Genomic DNA, 18,938 nt, shown 5'->3' with positions numbered 1-18,938 from the left:
TGGTTGGGGCAGTTACTGAATAACTGGAGTTAAGGCAGCTCACTATGAGAGTAGCTGCACACCACATGGACTTCAGCAGCTTCGAGGTAGCAGCCAACCATGAGGGCAACTAGGGATGGGCCACAAATGCTGGCCCACCCAGCAATGCCCATATCCTATGAACAGCAGATTAAAAACATGCATCATTGATTAAAGCCATGTGCAGCAAGCCACGACTGCAACTTAAGAGGTCAGTGCCTCCAACAAATCCATACCACTGCCATTCACCAAACTCTGGAACACACACTTACCTCTGTTCCAAAGTGAACCCTGCTCCTGTATCTGCAAAGCTGCTCTAACCTCTCACTTGAACTCAGCTCATTAGCTGGGTTCTAACTTCCCCAACACCTGACTGACTCAACTGATTAAAGCTCTGCTTTGTGTCGTTCAAGACGAGTTGGAGCTGTTCAGCAGATTCTGAGTGGTTCAAGAGGAATTTAGAGAATAATATTCAGCTTGACTTTATTTACAAAGGGCAAGGTAAGAACTTTGTCATAATATTTACAGAAAGTGAGAGACTATAACCAACACGGCTATAACAGCCAGAAATTAATGTTCATTATTCCAACTCCCAGGTTTTTAATCAACATTACCGTTTGAAGGCATGTGGCACGCATGCAGGTAAGAGGAGTGCACACAGGTTCAAAAATCACAACTTTTATAATCATTTTCCTCTCAAATTCAACTCTCAACGGAAAGGCGTTAGCTGAGAGTTAGGCAGGTACAGCTGCTCCTAATCCATTACAGTTTAAAGTTCCATACTCAGGTAATGGATCAAATCCAGATGGCAACATGCAAATCAATAGCATTATCCATCACTGGCTGCTGCGGTAAAGTACTTATGGAACTCTGGTCAATGTTGTACGTAGCAGCCAATTTGTACACAGCAAGATCACAATGGCAAGTTAAGTTGTGTGTGATGTCGACTGAGGACATCAGAGACAACTCCCTGATCTTCAAGATTACTACCAAGGGGTTAGGTTTAACATCTCATCTAAATGATGACCAATCCAACGGCATGGTGTTCCCTCGGTACTGACTGTCCAACAGTACAGAATACCCTCTCACTGCTCCCCTGCTGTGTCAACCTACATTGTGCACTCCAGGGAATGGATTTCAGGCCCCTTGACTCATAGAAGAGACCCCAGCTGTCAATGCATTCTCGGCAGAGTTCATAGATTGGCTTTGGCCCTGCACATTAGCTCGAGTCTGAACTAATTCAGGGTAGGGAGAGGAAGGTGCATTTTGACAGATAAATATAAGACAGACAGAAGCTGACAATAGCAGTCCCTGTGTATAACTCTTAAAACAACCACCTTGCGAAGAAGGGCTACAGGAAGTTTCTTGGGTTTGTGTACAATACTCTGCCTGGCTGCTCTACAGCATCTGTCAAAACAGATGTAGTCTGGCAGCTGTGATGCCCTTTAAATGCCAGCAGTGAGAAGCAGAGCTGACCATCAGGACACATCAAGGGATGAAACTTATGAGGAAACGTTAGGACCTGTATGTATTAGAGTTCAGAAGAAAGAGATGATATTATGAGAACACAGTATCTACCCCTCAAATCTTGAGACAATATTCCCCCTTGGAGGGAACCTCAAACTTGGCATTCTTGTTTCAGAATAATTTCTACTCTCAATGGGCTGTTGGGTCTGTAGAACACTTCCCCACAGCATGGAGGTTTGAAAATGTTCAAAGGCAAACTTTTGATTGATGAGGGATTGGAAGATAACAGGGGGAGGATGGAAAGTGGGATTCAGACCACAGATGAATCAGCCGTGACCTTACTGAAATGACAGAGCAGGCTCCGCAGCACATGACCTACACCTGCTATTTCTTATGAACTTAGGCTAAGCCCTGTGCCAGGGCACTACCAACTACCATACAGTCTATAAAATTAGACTGTTCAGGTCAGATGGTGGCAGTGTTCAGATCCAACCTGGGGAACAGAAGGAGGGAAGGAATGGGTTTGGGTTCCTGTGTCACAGATGGGGCTCCAGAGACAGCTGGCTGCCACATACCTCATGTGAACCGAACAGGGCACCTCACTCAGACTAACACGACGCAGAAGCTGTTATCTGCAAGACTGGGGGTGCAGGACAGGGAGTTTGAGGAGCAGGCTTCCTGCAATACACAGACACATTAGCGGGGCAGCAGCAACTTTGATTGGAATGTACTCTACAAACTCACACCTGGATAGGTAGAGGGAATAAGGCCTGGAATAAACAAGCGAACTCTTAGCAAGAAGGAACACAGCTGCAAGAGTTTGCCCACTGCTCCAGAGTTCTAGTTATTCGTTCAGCTTCATCCCAGAGCTTCTGTCTCTCTCGCTCTTTCCAACATTTACAGGCCCACTTTGTAATCTGTGAAGGCCTCTGATCAGACACTCATAGGCAAAAATGATAAGTACATCCCTAATGTCAGTCAGTGCAGCTTGATCCATTCCCCTGCCGAGAGTCAGCTCCCTCTTGGCAATGAGAGAGATTCCAACCTTAGGTACACAAACCCAACAATCCCATGTGCAGAAACCAACCCTCACATTGCTACACGAGTCCCGGAGACTCCTGGGAAACCGCAAGGGAAACAAAAGAAGTCAACTTCAAACTTTGAGAATAAAGCAATTTCTTGGTAAACATTCCCAGCCCTCCCTCCCAAAGAAAAGCATAATGTTTGAAGCTCTAACACTCTTAACCGTGCAGCATCAGAATGGCCACATAGGTAGAAGCTCTGTTCCACTCAGCCAAGAGTCTTTGTGCCAATCTGCATGCCAATAGTTCACATTAACTTTGAGGGCCGTCGTGATCTTTCAGGTGAGTGTGGGCCCAGTCTTACTTTCCAAGAACCAGTCAACTACGGTGCCATCCAGAAGGGCATCTGTTGCTGGGCTCGCTGAGGAGGTAGTGTGTACCGGCACTCTGCACTCCAGCCCTGCACCATACTCTGCCTCCTTCTGGAATGTTCTTCTTCCTCATCCGACGAATCCCCACCGTAGGACACAAGCCGCGATCCCCTCTCACTCATCCTCCTCATCTTCATCGAGGGCTCCCCAAGACGATCTAGAGATAGGCAAAACAAAAACAAGAGACACAAACAAAAACACACACACAGACAGACAGACACACACACACACACACACACACAGTAGAATAAACAGTCCCAAAAAAAAAGCTCGGGAAGAAAAAAGGGTTTGTTATTGGGAACCATTTGTAGTTGTCGATGTGATGACGGTTTGGCACACGGGCCACAGTTGTCCAACACACAGAGCAGCCAGCCAACCAATGTTTCATCAGCCACGGCAACAGCAGAACCATGGAAAAGAGAGAAAGAGAGAGAGAAACACAAAAAAGGAAAAGGTGATGTTAGAACACAATCCATCAGTGATAAACGTGCCATTTGTCAGGCTGGGTGACCGAGGAGATTTACAAAATAACCCATGAGACTGACAAAAACTCTCGCTTCACACTGGCGTTTAACACAGGTGATCAGTCAGTCAGAATTCACCTGGACACCTGCCCCCTCTCTAAATCAGGTCTCTCTGTACCTGTCCCCTCACTAAATCGGTATCTCAATATTACCCCCCCTCCTCTGAATCAGGTACCTCAAACTAACTCCTACTCTACTTCCTCATCTCTAAATACTGGACACCAGTCAGTGAGCAAGTTCCCTGGCTGACTCTCTCAAGGATCACTGGACAGTGAACAGGAGCAGGTACTCTGGCTGTTTCCACCCCCTCTCACTCCTTGACCCAAGGATCACTGGACAGTGAACAGGAGCAGGTACTCTGGCTGTTTACACCCCCTCTCACTCCTTGACCCAAGGATCACTGGACAGTGAATGGGAGAAGGAACCCTTGGTCCTTTGTTTAAGATTTAAATTCTTTCAGGGGATGTGGTGTGGCATCGCTGGCTGGGCCAACATTTATTGCCCACCCATTCCTGGAGGTGGTGGTAGTGAGCTGCCTTGAGCTGCTGTAATCCTTGTGATGTAGGCATACACACAATACTGTTCAGGAATTTTAGAACTTTGACTGAAAACAATGGCAATATTTCCAAGTCCAGATGGTACTGGGAACCTGCAGGTGGCGATGCTGTGCCTCTGTCCTTCTAGATGGTAGAGGTCACAGATTGAGAAGGACCTTCGATGAATTGCTCCAGTGCATCTTGTAGGTGGTACACACTGCTGTTACTGAACGTCAGTAGTGAAGGGAAGGAACGTATGTGGATGTGGTGCCAATCAAGCGGGCTTCTAGGTCTTGGATTATGCCAAGTTTCTCGAGTGCTGTTGGAGCTGCACTCATTCAAGCAAGTTGAGAGCACTCCATCACACTCACCTCGTGCTTTGTAGAAAGATGTTAGGGAATCAAAAGGCAATTACTTGGCACAGAATTCCCAGTCTCTGACCTATTCCTGCATCTACAGTATTTATATGACTTGTTTATATAAGTTCCTTATTTATATATCAGTTCCTAGTCAATCCCCAGGACAGTTGTAAAGGATTAGCAATGACAATCAGACTGAATGTCAAGTGGAAATTCTCTCTTATTGGAGATGGTTACTCCCTGGCCCTGTTAGGTATTAATGTTACTTGCAACTTGTCAGCCCAAGCGTGAATACTGTGCAGATCTTGCTGTATTAGCATTGTATTAGTAATATCTGTAGGAGTGGTGAATGGCACTGAAAATTATGCAATCATCAGCAAACATCCCCACCTCTGACCTTCTAATGGAGGGAAGGTCATTGATGAAGCAGCTGAAGATGGTTGGGCCGAGGACACTCCCCTGAGAAACTCCTGCAGAGATATTGTGGAGCTGAGATGACTGACCTTTAAAACTATAACCATCTTCCCATGTGCCAGGTATGACTCTGACCACCACAGAGTTTGCCCCCACTCCAATCCCCATCGATTCCAGTTTTGCCAGGGTTCCTTGGTGCCATTCAGTTAAATGCAGCCTTGATATCAAGGGTTGTCCCTCTCCCCTTCCCCTCTGGAATTCAGTTCTTCTGTCCATGTTTGACTCAAGGCTATATTGTGGTCAGGAGCTGAGTGACCCTGGGGGAACCCAAACTGGACACCACTGAGCAGGGTATTGCTGAGCAAGGTGCTGTTTGATAGCACTGTGGATGGCACCTTCCATCACTTTACTAATGGAGACTAAACTGATGGGTGGTGATTGGCCGGGTTGGATTTTGTATACAGGACATACCTGGGCAATGTTCCACATTGTCAGGTATAGCCTGTGTTGACACTGAGTCAGCACAGAGCTGCTCAGAGACCTGAAGGAATGTTATTACCATGTTGGAAATTAGTTGAGTGACGGGGAACAGAGTTGGGGATTGGGTAAATTCTGAAACTGACAGGTAGACGAGTGGTTTCCCAAACAGCTCAGTGTTGGGGTGCCAGTGAATCACTCTGGAGGGGTAGGAAGTCTCCTGTCCAGATTTGTGGATGTGACAGTAAGCTGCACTCTGAGCAGTGTTGATACACCATGAATGACAAAGTGAAAACAATGGGTCCAGTGAATAGGCAGAATTGCAGCAAACTGATTCCAACCAAATTTGAACCAAAAGCAATTCAAACTCTGTTAATAACAGTGGAGGCTCAGAGAGACTGAACAAGGCCCAAGGACAGATCCATAAATTGTGAACAGATACAGGCAATAATCCAGTGCAAGCCTTCATGTCGACTGACCTGGAATACAGAGGCATATCCTGTACCACACCACAATGATACAGAGCCCTGAGTCACAGTATGCAATCCTGGGCTCCATGCCTTTGGAAGATTCACCAGGTCTCAAAGGGACTGAATTTACCCAGGAAGATGACACAAAGTAAGATTGCATACCTTGAAATTTCAGCAGTTTAACAGTGAATTGATTAAAGTTGTCAGAATATGAATGGGAACAGATAGAATGAATCATTTCTGGTGGTTGGCAAGTCAAGGGTAAAGTTTAGATTGAAAGTGGAGCCACCCTATCAGGAAGGAAGATACAAATGCTCCTTCACTAACAGGCTAACATAAAATTAGAAATATCCTTTCAACAAAATGGCAGTGGCCCCATAATTCCTGACAGCTTTCAAAAACCAAGTTGGGGTTGGGACCCAGGTCAGCTGTGATCCCTCAGAATCGTGGGTGTAATAGATTGGGAGAATCTCAGCCTTTGGCCATAACGCTGGTCACTGAGATGCACTATTAATGGAGTACGCAGTCAGAATCATCTCCTATCATCTCTCTTCAGGAACCCAAGTCTACATTTCAAAGAACAAACCCTTACTGGGCTAGAAAAGTGGAACTAAGGTCCTGACAGCAAGACAAGTTAGGTTTGGTGAAAAGGGCCTACTAATTAATTCAGTCATTGCAAGGAAACAGCAGCCTCTCAAGAGATAGGGTGAACAGAGAGCTCCTTAGAAATCCCAGCTCTCACACCCATCATGACCTTGCAGCAATTTTGTGCTGGGGACTAAGTAGCCCACTCACCCAGAGACGCTGGAGGTCTGTACATCCCACACTGATCTTCTGGCTGCACGAATCCTTCGTTGAGAAGTCGTGGTGGTGGGGGCATCAGCTGCCTGGGTGGGGGGAGAGAGGAGAACATGAATAACAAAATCTAACATTGGGACAGTCAACAAAGCACAAACATATTTCACAGGTGGAGATTTATGGAAACATAATCGCCACAAAATCAACATGACAATTCTGTACTGGGGTAACAACGGAGCTACAACAGAGTTTCCGTTAAAGCTATTCATGGTGAGGCTCCACATGGAGCACAGAATTCCACCCACCAGCTCTCACTCTAGGATAGTGTTCACATCCCTGCGTGGAGTTACTGCTACCTGGGATACAGGGATCACATCCCTGCGTGGAGTTACCGCTACCTGGGATACAGGGATCACATCCCTGCGTGGAGTTACCGCTACCTGGAATACAGGGATCACATCCCTGCGTGGAGTTACCGCTACCTGGGATACAGGGATCACATCCCTGCGTGGAGTTACCGCTACCTGGGATACAGGGATCAGATCCCTGCGTGGGGTTACCGCTACCTGGGATAGAGGGATCAGATCCCTGCATGGGGTTACCGCTACCTGGGATAGAGGGATCACATCCCTGCGTGGAGTTACCGCTACCTAGAGCACTGAGCCATTCCCAAACAACGAGAAAGTCACTGATCTCCCAGGGGTCCATACCCAGGGTTTGGGGTGACCGGCTAGCTCTGACCTTTTGAGGAAAAGTGAGAGAGTTGGAATCGGCCCTGAAGTCCCTACCAAGCATTCACATTTTACAAAATGCAGTCTGTCTGTACAGCTCCAGGCTAAACACTCCATCCAGCAGAGTCTAAACAAAAGGTCTTCTGAATTACCAGCTGAATGAATCTCAGGATGGAACCATCTCTAACACCAGCGAATCTAACCCTGGAGCACAAAGGGATTAGACCAGGGCATCTGAAGCTGTGTGCCCCACCCCGTGAGAGTTTGGAGTGGTGAACTGAAGCATCAACAGTTCAGACCGAATGCTCAAAGCTGAGGGGTCCTTATGGATTCCCTCCGTTTTATCTAGGGGTGGCTAGGTCGCCCAGATCTGATTGCTAAAACTCAGAAAAGGCTGAGATCTGGTTTCTGATCTTCACACCAGGAAAGGTCTCAGGTATTACAGTGGGGTACTGGCTAAGCTGAACTGATAGACAAAGGCACTCAATAGGGGATTGGCACCACACCGCCCAGTGGGTATCAGAGGGGCACCATGGCAATGTATCCTGGTGGTAGCTCAAATAAAACACAACGCAGGAAGAAACCCACCTGTCCCTCTCCTTGGCTCTGCCGCAGGGATCAGCGAAGACCATACCAGCTCCACTCCGTCCGGTCTGAGAGGACCCTGTACCTAAATTAGTCATATGAATGGGTCCATGCTATGAGCAGAAAAAAGCAGCAGCATTAGCAGCAGTAACAATGCTTCCTACTGCAGCATCCCGTTGCTAGGTTGCAGTTGTGAATACATACTCACTAACCTATGCCTATTTCAAAGTTGCAGCAGCAATGCACCAGCTGAAACAAAGCACGAGCTGGGATTTCACAATCTGGTGACCCACACCATGTACTCTGGGACCGTGTCACTGCAGAGGCTGGGAAGCCAGTTGGCAATGAATGCAGCTAACAGCACCTTCCCATCCTCAGTGATCTTTCAGCAGAGACCAGTCTAGTGGCACAAGCCCTGATCGTTCCGGGTTGCTGAATGAAGCCCAAGCTTCAGCAATGCTCAACAATCTGCTTACGTATAAAAACTCTCCAAATTTCTTTCATAGCAAGCCATGAAATGCAGCTGGAGAACTTTCTAAAGTGTACTGACCACAAAACAAAGCAGCAATCTCAAACCATTACATCACAGGAAGGCTATCTGAAATATTGCCTTATCTTATCCCAGGATGTCCCTGCCCTGGGAATATTTGATGGGGACAGTATAGAGGTAGCTTTTCCTCTGTATCTAACCTTGTGTTGTCCCTGAGAGTGTTTGATGGGGGGACAGTGTAGAGGCAGCTTCACTCTGTATCTAACCCCATGTTGTCCCTGTCCTGGGAATGATTGATGGGGATAGTATTGAGGAAGCTTTATTTTGTATCTAACCCTGTGCTATACCTGTCTTGGGGAGTATTTGCTGGTGACAGTTTAGAAAGAGCTTTACTCTGTATCTAAGTTAAGCTTATATTAAAACAAAAGCTGAGCACATTGCTCATCACTGCTCTGTGTCCAGTCCATGAACCAGATCTAGTGGAGATGTATCAGCTCCTGATTGAAAGCTTGACTCCTATCTCGGAGATAATTTCGCAGTGATTAATTTTAACATCATGAACTCCGGGATAATACAAAGCTGGCTACGTTGACAAAGGACGCAGCATTTCAGCACAAGTACTGTCCTGACAGGAGAACAATCCTAAACAGTTCTGTGCCCCCTTCTCTCGGAGTGACACCTCTCCAGTTAGAATAGCCATCTTGTGATACTCAACAACATACCTCTTGGCAAATTCGGACAGCCCAGACAACAGCAGGGACTCCAATTCTGTCTACGTTATACTGTACAAAATACATGGAATGTGTAAAATGCCTCAGGGAGCACCCAAGAAACAAGAGGGCAGTTACAAGCTGCCTTCCTGTAGCTACTTCAGAATGGGCAGAGCCCCAACACCCATCCCCAAAAGCACATATACACAGGAAGGCTGACTCTGACAGAATTGATGGAGGATTCTTTCCATACGAGGAACTGTCCAATAACTCGTCCCTTTGACAGGCCAGCATTGGAGAGAAGTGCAGAGACGATAGGTTCTGGTTTCAGAATGGAGCTTCTACTGAGCCAATCTAGTACACTTAGCTGATGCCATGTGGTGGGAGAAAACATTAACAAGTAATTTGGCCTGGAGGATCTAACGGCATTGAAGGCCAGATAACAAATACAGGCTGGTGACAGTCAGCCAGACTTCACTCTGAACCCCAAAAACCCCTTCTGTCCTGCTGCCTTTCACAATCCTGTAGTGAGTAAGGGCGTATCTCCCACCTGGTAGCCCAGCAGTGCCGATTCCTCTTCACTCTCTTCAGTGAAGCGTCTCTTGTGGCCCTGAGGTGGAGGGAGGTGAGTGGAGGGTCTCGGTGCACCCATCATCCCATCATAAGCAGGTGTATTCACAGGTAATGGCGTGGCGTAGTTGCCAACCACAGGGTTTTGCTGCACACAAATGGTATTAAAATTAGAACAAACATGACTTTAATATGTGCTCCATGACAAGAGCCACAGCAATACAGCTCACTCCTTCTCATGCAGAAGCACTCAGGAACCAAGGATCCATCTGACCCTGACTGAGGTGATCAAGTCTTACTGCTGCAACACAGTCAGAGCACATCATTCATCAACCAGGGAAGACAGTAACCACTCCCACCCTGAAAGTAGTCGGACAGCCCACTGGAAAGTGCAGATTCCCAGCACTCTCATGCAAAAATATGACATTCAGAAATAAACAACAGCTTTCTAAACAGGATGGTTTGAACAATAATCTGACTCAGAAACACAGAGTCAAAGCTGGCTAACAGCCAGAACTCAGGTATAACCAGTATCACACACACCTCCCCCTGACTAACCCAGCCCAGACCCAGGTATAACCAGTATCACACACACCTCCCCCCTGACTAACCCAGCCCAGACCCAGCTATAACACTCATCAGACACTTCTCCCCCTCATTTACCCACCCAAGTACAAGTTGTATCAGATATCTCTAGATGACTATGGGCATCCACAAATGATGGTGGAAACATACCTGCCCAGGCACAGCCAGGGGCTGTGCTGCTCCCGACACTGGGAACTGTGCAGCTTCAGGACCACATGGTCTGGGATATGAACTCTGTGAGGACTGTAGCGGAATAGGGCCCACTGGGTACCTGGCCTGGTAACCCTGGCCAGGGTAATAATGCTGCTGGGGCACAGCTCCAGGTACCTGCTGGTAACCTTTAAAACAGAGAATATACAGGTTAGTAGACAGTGAGTGCTAGACACACAGCTGCTGAGGCACTGAGTACAGACTGCTCAGAGTACACGAGGAAACATCTCGCAGACGTGCCCCAGACGGTCAGAAACATTCACTGAGATAAACACTTCAGCACATCTGCAAACCTGAACAGTAATCTCCTGAAAACAGCTGAAATCACTCTCAGCCAGGGGACCAGTGCCTAGCCAACTGCATGGGTAGACAGTAATAGACTACTGAAGTGACCAAGTCTCTGAGCAGGGGTCGAAGGCTTCAGGTCTAACCAAGTACCTTTTTATTCCAAAACGTACCTTGTGGTGGCATGACTGATGAATTCATTTGACTTAGGAACCTGGAATGCTCACTGTGGACCTACAGAGAGTAAGAAAGAAAATGGATTCAGTTATCACACTTTAGCCAGTCTGCATCAAGCCCATACTCAAAGGATATTGAAGTATCCCAGAGAAGCTGCCATCTTGAAGCAAACCAGAGGGCCTCAGCTTCTGTATACAGTCTATGCTGATTCCAACTGGAATGAGGAGTCAACAGTTCCACCTGGATTCAGTCCCAAGAGTTCAGGTTCCTGCTCCTGAATCACTCCAGCCGTCAGAAGACAATAAACCCAGCTGTTCACTATGATTCCGCCCAGAGCCGAACATCCGACTACACTGCCAGAGCCAACAATGACAAATCACAAAGCTGGTAGAAACTGGCTCGTCATTGGATTGGGGATTAACGGCGATGGGAGAGGAATAGGAACACTGGAGTGATTAAGCCCATTACGGAAGTGATACTCACAGTCTGCAGCAAGCTCTCACAAAGTTTCCTTGCAGCTGAAAGACCCTCTGGTTTGGGATGACTGCAAGCAAAACAATTCAATTCATTAGAGAGGAATCACACTCAGCACCCTGACAGAACAGCTCCCTCGACACTGTCCCCACCAAACACTCCCAGGACAGGAGCAGCATTGGGTAGAGACAGAGTAACGCTCCTTTGACACTGTCCCCACCAAACACTCCCAGGACAGGGACAGCACTGCATTAGATACACAGTAAAGCTCCCTCTACACTGTCCCCCATCAAACACTCCCAGGACAGGGACAGCACTGCATTAGATACACAGTAAAGCTCCCTCTACACTGTCCCCCATCAAACACTCCCTGGCTCAGGGACAGCATAGGGTTAGACACAGAGTAAAGCTCCCTCTAGATTGTTCCCACCAAACACTCCCAGGACAGGGACAGCACTGCTTTAGAGACAGAGTAAAGCTCTCTCTACACTGTTCCCATATCCCCCCTCCTCATCAAACACTCCTAGGACAGTGACAGCACAAGGCTGGATACAGAGTAAAGCTCCCACTACACTGTGCCCCATCTCACAGTCCCAAAACAGGGACAGAACATTAATTACAGAGCAAAGCTTCCTCTACACTATCCCCCAATCAAACATTCCCAGGGTAGGGCAACAAAGGGCTAGATACAGAGTAATACTCCCTCTGCACTGTCCCCACCAAATACTCCCAGGACAGGGACAGCACAGGGTTAGATACAGAGTAACACTCCTACTCCATGCTGTGAGGAGATGGACTCACATCAGCTGCAGATGGCGGAGACTCCTGATGAAAGAGTGAATGCTCAGTCTATCCTATTGCCACTGATATATATATTATACATATATGGCCATTACATCAGTCATTGTTCCTCGCTATGTATTTGTGCTAGTTTGTGCATGCATTGTAAAATGGCTTCAGTGTGCAAGTGGCAGTGAACAAATCAAGTCAAAGACTGGCATGGACGTGGTGCACTGACACGTCTCATCTAAACAGAGAACATGTAACCCATTGGAACCTTCTGGCAATAATTGTTAGTACCTGATATAGATGTACATTGGTTCAAAGGCCTCTCTCCCAGAGGCAGGCTCCAGGCAGCCTGAACCCTTCCCACGCAGGAAAACTTTGGCACCAGTCTCAGCCTGAATGTGTTGCAGGTAGGATCCGCCTGGCCCCTCCACTTTCTCTTTAATGTTAAAAGCTGGATCAATCTGCTCCAGACCCACAAAAACTTTATCCTGAACATAATGCATCTGTGGAGTAAAGGAAGGAACAGACTATACATCAGGCACCAAGAATCGCGAATAGTGAAGCAGGAGCAACTCCGTCAACATTGCAGGTGCAGCATTAGCCAGTGGTATTTGAAGTGATTGACGTTGGGTGAGAAAGAAAACACTGGGCCAGTTTGAGCAATGGTGCCACATGATGTGTGGAGTGGTGAGGCAGCTTTCACACTGCTTTATTCGTCTGTTTGGTTCTGGGGCCACACCTCAGGAGAGAGATGTTAACCTTTTGAGAGGGCAGGAATGGGTGAGAGGTTCAGTGAAAACTCCCCAGAGCAAGAAAACAATTCATTAAAAACAAACCAAATGGAATCATTCAACTGTAGCTGAATTAGGGGTAGTCTGATCAAGATAATTAAGGGATTCAGCAGGATGTATACAGAGAAACTATTTCTGTTGGTCAGAAGCCTTTTTTCAGTTTACCCTCATAATGAGGTCCCACTGTTCAGAAGCAGTAAGGTAACACTGCAGAAGGTGAGAAAAGGTAACAGAGAATGAACAACCAGGATGATGAAACACACATTCAGGGTAATTTCTGAGGAGAGGAAGGTGAAGAGAAGGTAACACAAGTAGATCCCCAAGGAGGTATGTGCATTGGTCTTTTCTGATCAAACTTCTGTAACTGGAAATGAGTGCGCACAATTCTAATATCTAAAGGTACAACACTATCAGAACAACACAGAAGCAACAAACAGTATAGAGATGCAAAGCAGATGGTTCTCCTTGTGCAGCAATCTAGAACAAGAGGCTAAGAGATGGTAGATTTAAAACAGACGAGAAACTGCTTAACTCAAAATTCACTGTCCCACAATGCAGTGGATGCCAGGACACTAAATAAACTTAAGAAGGATTTTTAATTAGCAATGGGTTACAGGGTTATGGGTAGCAGGCAGGAACGTAGAGTTGAAGCTTAGAGGAGATCAGCCATGATCACATTAAATGACAACAGATTTGAAGGACTGAACTGCCGAGCCCTGCTTCCAATTTTATGTTCTCAGGGATGTCAAACTTGAATCTCCCACATATCTCTCATATGCCCCATCCCACTCCAGCGTTTGAATGGAACAGTCAGTGAGCAGTATTAATGGTTAAGATAGAGAAAACCTTCACTGGTAGCAGTCACACAATTAGGATTTGTCTCTCAACCAACTACAGCCATGACATTTCTCAAGAAGCAGGTGACAGGCTATCTGACAGGTCTGCGCAATCCCACACTCAAGTCAATGGTCTTTACCAGGAGTCACCAAACAGGGATTTGGTTTCTGCGAAAGACTGGTTGATTTATCTTGAAGACATACATATTACACAGGACCGGGAGAACACTTTCACCTCAGACATTCATTCGAGATTCCAGCTCAGGCACAAGGAATGGCAGAGTACCTGTGACAGGTGGCCATTCACAAACTTGACGTGCGGAAGACAAGTTACAGAGTGATAGGTTTTAAGAGTGAAAAATGTTGGGCTGTACAGTGAACCCCCAACTTTCACTGGAAGTGGGGTTGTTCTCTCAGCCCAGTTTCTATTGGAGGACAGTATCAGCAGAACCACCAGCACTGCACATGTTCCACTTTCTTCATCCTCCTGATCCCCAATGTACAAAAGCAGAGTGCAAAAGGCAGAACACTCTACACTAACCCCATCAAATGTTCCCCAGACAGGGACACCACAGGGTGGTACAGAGTAAAAGCTTTCTCTACACTGTCCCTCAACCAACATTCCCAAGACATGGACAGCACAGGGTTATATTCCCAGGGCTCCGAATGGTCACCAGTGCATTGAAAACTGTTATCAATGGTGTACAGTAGTTGCATGGTATTCCTTCTAATTGAGTAATGCAGAGGTACAGAAAGCTGAGTTCACGCACACCGCTATTCAGAGCCACAGAGCGAGGGGATCGAGGGACTAATTCAGACCTAAATGGTCTTTAAGATACTGTACTTACCCCAGCTTGTGATTTCGCTGTGGTGGTTGTAGGATGAGTAACAGGGGCTGGCTGGTGATAGACAGTAACCATTGGACCATTGAACTGCGAGCCGGAAGCACTAACAGCCTTTATAACTCCACCTGCAATGATCTCTTTAATCCGGTTCACAGCCTCTGCAAAGAAATCCAAAGTATAAATGATGAAACTTAACTATTGACTTATCAGGTACAATCAAAAGACCAATTCTATAACTGTCTCAGCTTTCCTCCTTTCCATTCTGCACTGGTTACAAAGGCCCAACAATGTCTCTTCTTCCTCAGACAGCTGAGGAAATTTGACATGATGGCAAATACCCTTGCCAACTTTTATAGGTACGCCATCGAGAGCATTCTGTCTGGATGTATCACTACCTGGTATGGCAACTGTACCATTCAAGATCGGAGACAGTTACAGAGAGTAGTGAACTCGGCCCGGACAATCACAAAGGCCAACCTCCCATCTATAGAATCCATCTACCAGGCCCGCTGTCAGGGAAAGGCTGCCAGCATTCTCAAAGATCCATCCCACCCTGGCAATGTTTTTCTACAACCTCTACCACCGGGGAAAAGGTATAGAAGCGTGAACACACACACCAGCCGGTTTCATAACAGTTTCTACTGTTGTTAGAATGGACTCAGAAACCCTTAACATTCACCTGTACCTGTGTTTTTGCTGCTGTTTGCCTATTATTTATTGTCTATGCTACTTAACTGTGTGATCTGCCTGTATTGCTCGCAAGACAAAGCTTTTCACTGTGCCTCGGTACATGGGACAATCAATTCAATTCAATGCAACTCAAAGTGTCACATACTTGCTGAGGGGAGGTTTAACAATTCCCAAAAGCAACCATGGGCTTGGTTAGCATATCAGCCTAATCCTGCTCTCAATCACACACCCACCCAAGACTGCCAGTGTATCATGGCATGTATAAAAATAAAACTGACGTGGCGTGGTGCGCCCTCAGCACTGACCCTCCAACAGTGCAGCGCTCCCTCAGTGCAGACTCTCCAACAATGCCACACACCCTCAGCACTGATGCTCCAACATGCCATGCACCCTCAGTGTTGACCCTCCAACAGTACGGCGCTCCCTCAGCGCTGACCCTCCGAAGGTGCCTGCTTCCTCAGTGCTGACCCTCCGACGGTGCCAACTCCATCAGCGCGGACTCTCTGACAGTGCTAACTCCCTCAATGCAGCGTCCCCATTGTACTGAGCAAGCCTCAATACCGGACCTTTTGAAAACTCATTGCTTTCTCAGTATTCCACAGAGAACATCTTCTCAAACGTTGGGTTAGGGTTAACATCTAACGTATGGTTAAAATCCACAACTCTTTGAAGCAGAAAGGTTGGCACTGTATTAACTATTGGGCTGTACAGTGAACCCCCGACTTTCACTGGAAGTGGGGTCGTTCTCTCAGCCCAGTTTCTATTGGAGGACAGTATCAGCAGAACCACCAGCACTGCACATGTTCCACTTTCTTCATCCTCCTGATCCCCAACGTACAAAAGCAGAGTGCAAAAGGCAGAACACTCTACACTATCACCCATCAAACATTCCCAGCACAGGCACTGTATGGACTTAAAAACAGAGGCATGTGTTCACATCCTCACTAACTAATGGCTGATTACCAGCCCATCACCCATACAGGCTGTGATAACACACAGTGCACAGAATGCTGGCCTGACTCACTCACTAATGGCTGATTACCAGCCCATCACCCATACAGGCTGTGATAACACAGTGCACAGAATGCTGGCCTGGCTCACTAACTAATGGCTGATTACCAGCCCATCACCCACACAGGCTGTGATAACACGGTGCACAGAATGCTGGCCTGGCTCATTTACTAAAGCGGCAGAAGACAGAAATTAAAGCTGGCCTGAACTTCGGAGAGGCCAGACTCAACAGTTTTATACTTACTGTCAACAACATCCCGAGTCTGCCCTTGGATGTGCAGATACAGAGCACGATCGCTGCAAGGGGTGTAATAAGAAACATAAGTAAGAATCTTTCTGAAAGCTTAATGTGGAACAAAAACAATCCAAAAGGGTCTGGTGCCGCAAACTGGACAGCAGCAGCAGCTCAAAGACAGAGTAACCCTGAGTTTCCAGAGAAGGCACTGCTCCATCAGGACAACAACTGGCCTCAGTGCCCCATTAAGGACACAAGAGGCAAAAGAACAGGCTCTGACAGGGGCGTGATGACATTCATATGTTAAGGCGGAGCTACAGCCTAACACCTCATTAAGAGGCCTCAGTATTCTATTGCAAGTCCCAACCTGGATTCTGTTTCTGGATTAGGTCTTGAACAATGAGCTGATTCCAAGATGCGAGCGAGTCTGCTACTCACCAACCACAGCTGAGACCAGCCAGAAGAATAAAGGTTGGATGGCGTAAACTCCCAGATCTGGATGAGTAAATTGAGGAAAGGAAGGAAGAGAGTGCTCATGAACAAGGACATACCCTGGGGTAGCCTGTACTTTCTCCTCTGGTGCCATGAATCGCCCTCGTGTAGACACAGCTGCTCCAGTCAGCCGGCTGACCTATATAAAAACAAACTTAGAATCATCTCAAATGTTATTTCAAATAGAATAGAATTATACAATCCCTACAGTGTAGAACAAAGCCATTCTGCCCACTGAGTCCACACCAACTCTCTGAAGAGCATCCCACCCAGGCTCACCATTACCCTCCCTCCCACAACCCTGTCCCCATAAGCCTGCATTTCCCATGGCTAATTACTTGCCTGCACATCCCTGGGCACTATGGGACAATTTCCCACGGCCAATCCACCCTAACCTGCACATCCCTGGGCACTATGGGACAATTTCCCACGGCCAATCCACCCTAACCTGCACATCCCTGGGCACTATGGGACAATTTCCCACGGCCAATCCACCATGACCTGCACATCCCTGGGCACTATGGGACAATTTCCCACGGCCAATCCACCCTAACCTGCACATCCCTGGGCACTATGGGACAATTTCCCATGGCCATTCCATCCTAACCTGCACATTTTTGGACTGTGGGAGGAAACCAGACCCATAGCACCAGAAGTAAACCCACGCAGACACAGGGAGAATGTGCAAACTCCATATAGACAGTCGTCTGAGGGTGGAACTGAACTCGGTTGCTAGTGTGGTGAGGCAGCAGTGCTAACCACTGAGCCACCGTGCTGCCCTTTATAATATTCATAATCATATCTTTAAAATGAAAACCCCATTGATCCCTCAAGAGAAATGTCATCAATAAACAGTTTGAAAAATCTGAGTAGATGCCATGGAGGAAACTTTAATTGTAAAGGAAGCAAATATAGAGACAAGAAACCTTTCTGAGTAGGCGGCACCCCTTCAAGACCGAGAGTCACACCACATACAAGGATATGCTGCAACTTACACCTTGCATATGAAACCTGAAACGGAGTCAGTTAAATGAAGAATCCAGAGCTTGAGCATAGACCTCTCCACGACCAATGTAGAGAATCAGAGACCCTTATACTCCAGTCAGAGCTCCTTCCCTTCCCACGAAGGGGCTGCTCTGGTCAGAGCCCCCCCCCCCACAGAGCTCTGTTGCCCCTACTCCAAGTGGACAGTTTCCTCCTAATAGTTCTCTCACCTCGTCCTGAGTCTGCCCCCGGGTGAGCAGATTTCGACAGTTGATGGGAACATCATTGATTTCGACTTCAGCGACCACCAGGTCATCCTTGTTTTTCGCAGCAGCTGCTGCCACACTCTTCACAGGAAGGGTTGCCTGCAAACAACAGAAGGGTCAGCACGAGGAGGTAGCAATAACCCCGGCAAGAGGGAAAGTCGTCATTCGATAAAGTCATGTTTAATCAAGCCCACTTTCCCACAAAATTCCCAGGGGCCTCAAATCCCCAAGATTCAAAAGTGATCAAGTCACCTGAATCCCTTATACTCAATGACTGAGCATCCACTGCTCTGTGGCATCACAAATTCCAAAGATCTACAATCGCAAAATTGAAGAAATGTCTCCAGCTTCATCCCACTATCCAGGTCTTGGTCCAGAGCCCTGCAGCTGAGGATACTGCACCCACAGCTTCTGGATGCAAAGTTTCTTTCTCAGCTCCTCCAAATACTCCAATGTTATACACACTGTTAATGATTTGTTGTGGTTGGTGAACGAGGGACAACCAAATCCATTGCAGACCATAATTCCTACTGTTTCAGCTGTTCGGAAGAAATATGAACACCCAGTTATCTGCAAGTACTGAAGTTAGCAACTGAGTCACACTCAAAACAGTGAGGCTTTCCTATAATCACAACGCAGGCAACCACCTCACTGCTGAAACTGACT

General features: G+C 47.1%; 1 protein-coding gene across 1 annotated transcript; it reads right to left on the bottom strand.

Annotated features, from left to right (window-relative positions):
* Positions 1-475: 475 nt before the first annotated feature.
* Positions 476-18,383, bottom strand: khdc4 (KH domain containing 4, pre-mRNA splicing factor; the record flags this gene model as incomplete). Its single annotated transcript, XM_043684088.1, has 12 exons — positions 476-3,095; positions 6,514-6,605; positions 7,836-7,945; positions 9,583-9,750; positions 10,338-10,525; positions 10,856-10,916; positions 11,343-11,403; positions 12,414-12,625; positions 14,598-14,752; positions 16,540-16,592; positions 17,082-17,161; positions 18,237-18,383. Coding segments are annotated over 12 exons (1,533 nt in total), but the record flags the coding sequence as incomplete, so codon positions are not given.
* Between the last annotated feature and the right edge of the window lie 555 nt (positions 18,384-18,938).

Source organism: Chiloscyllium plagiosum, chromosome 51, assembly GCF_004010195.1.
Source record: "Chiloscyllium plagiosum isolate BGI_BamShark_2017 chromosome 51, ASM401019v2, whole genome shotgun sequence".
NCBI classification, from domain to species: Eukaryota; Metazoa; Chordata; class Chondrichthyes; order Orectolobiformes; family Hemiscylliidae; genus Chiloscyllium; species Chiloscyllium plagiosum.
The sequence above is the reverse complement of the archived record's forward strand: the minus strand, read 5'-3'. Positions and strand labels throughout refer to the sequence as shown.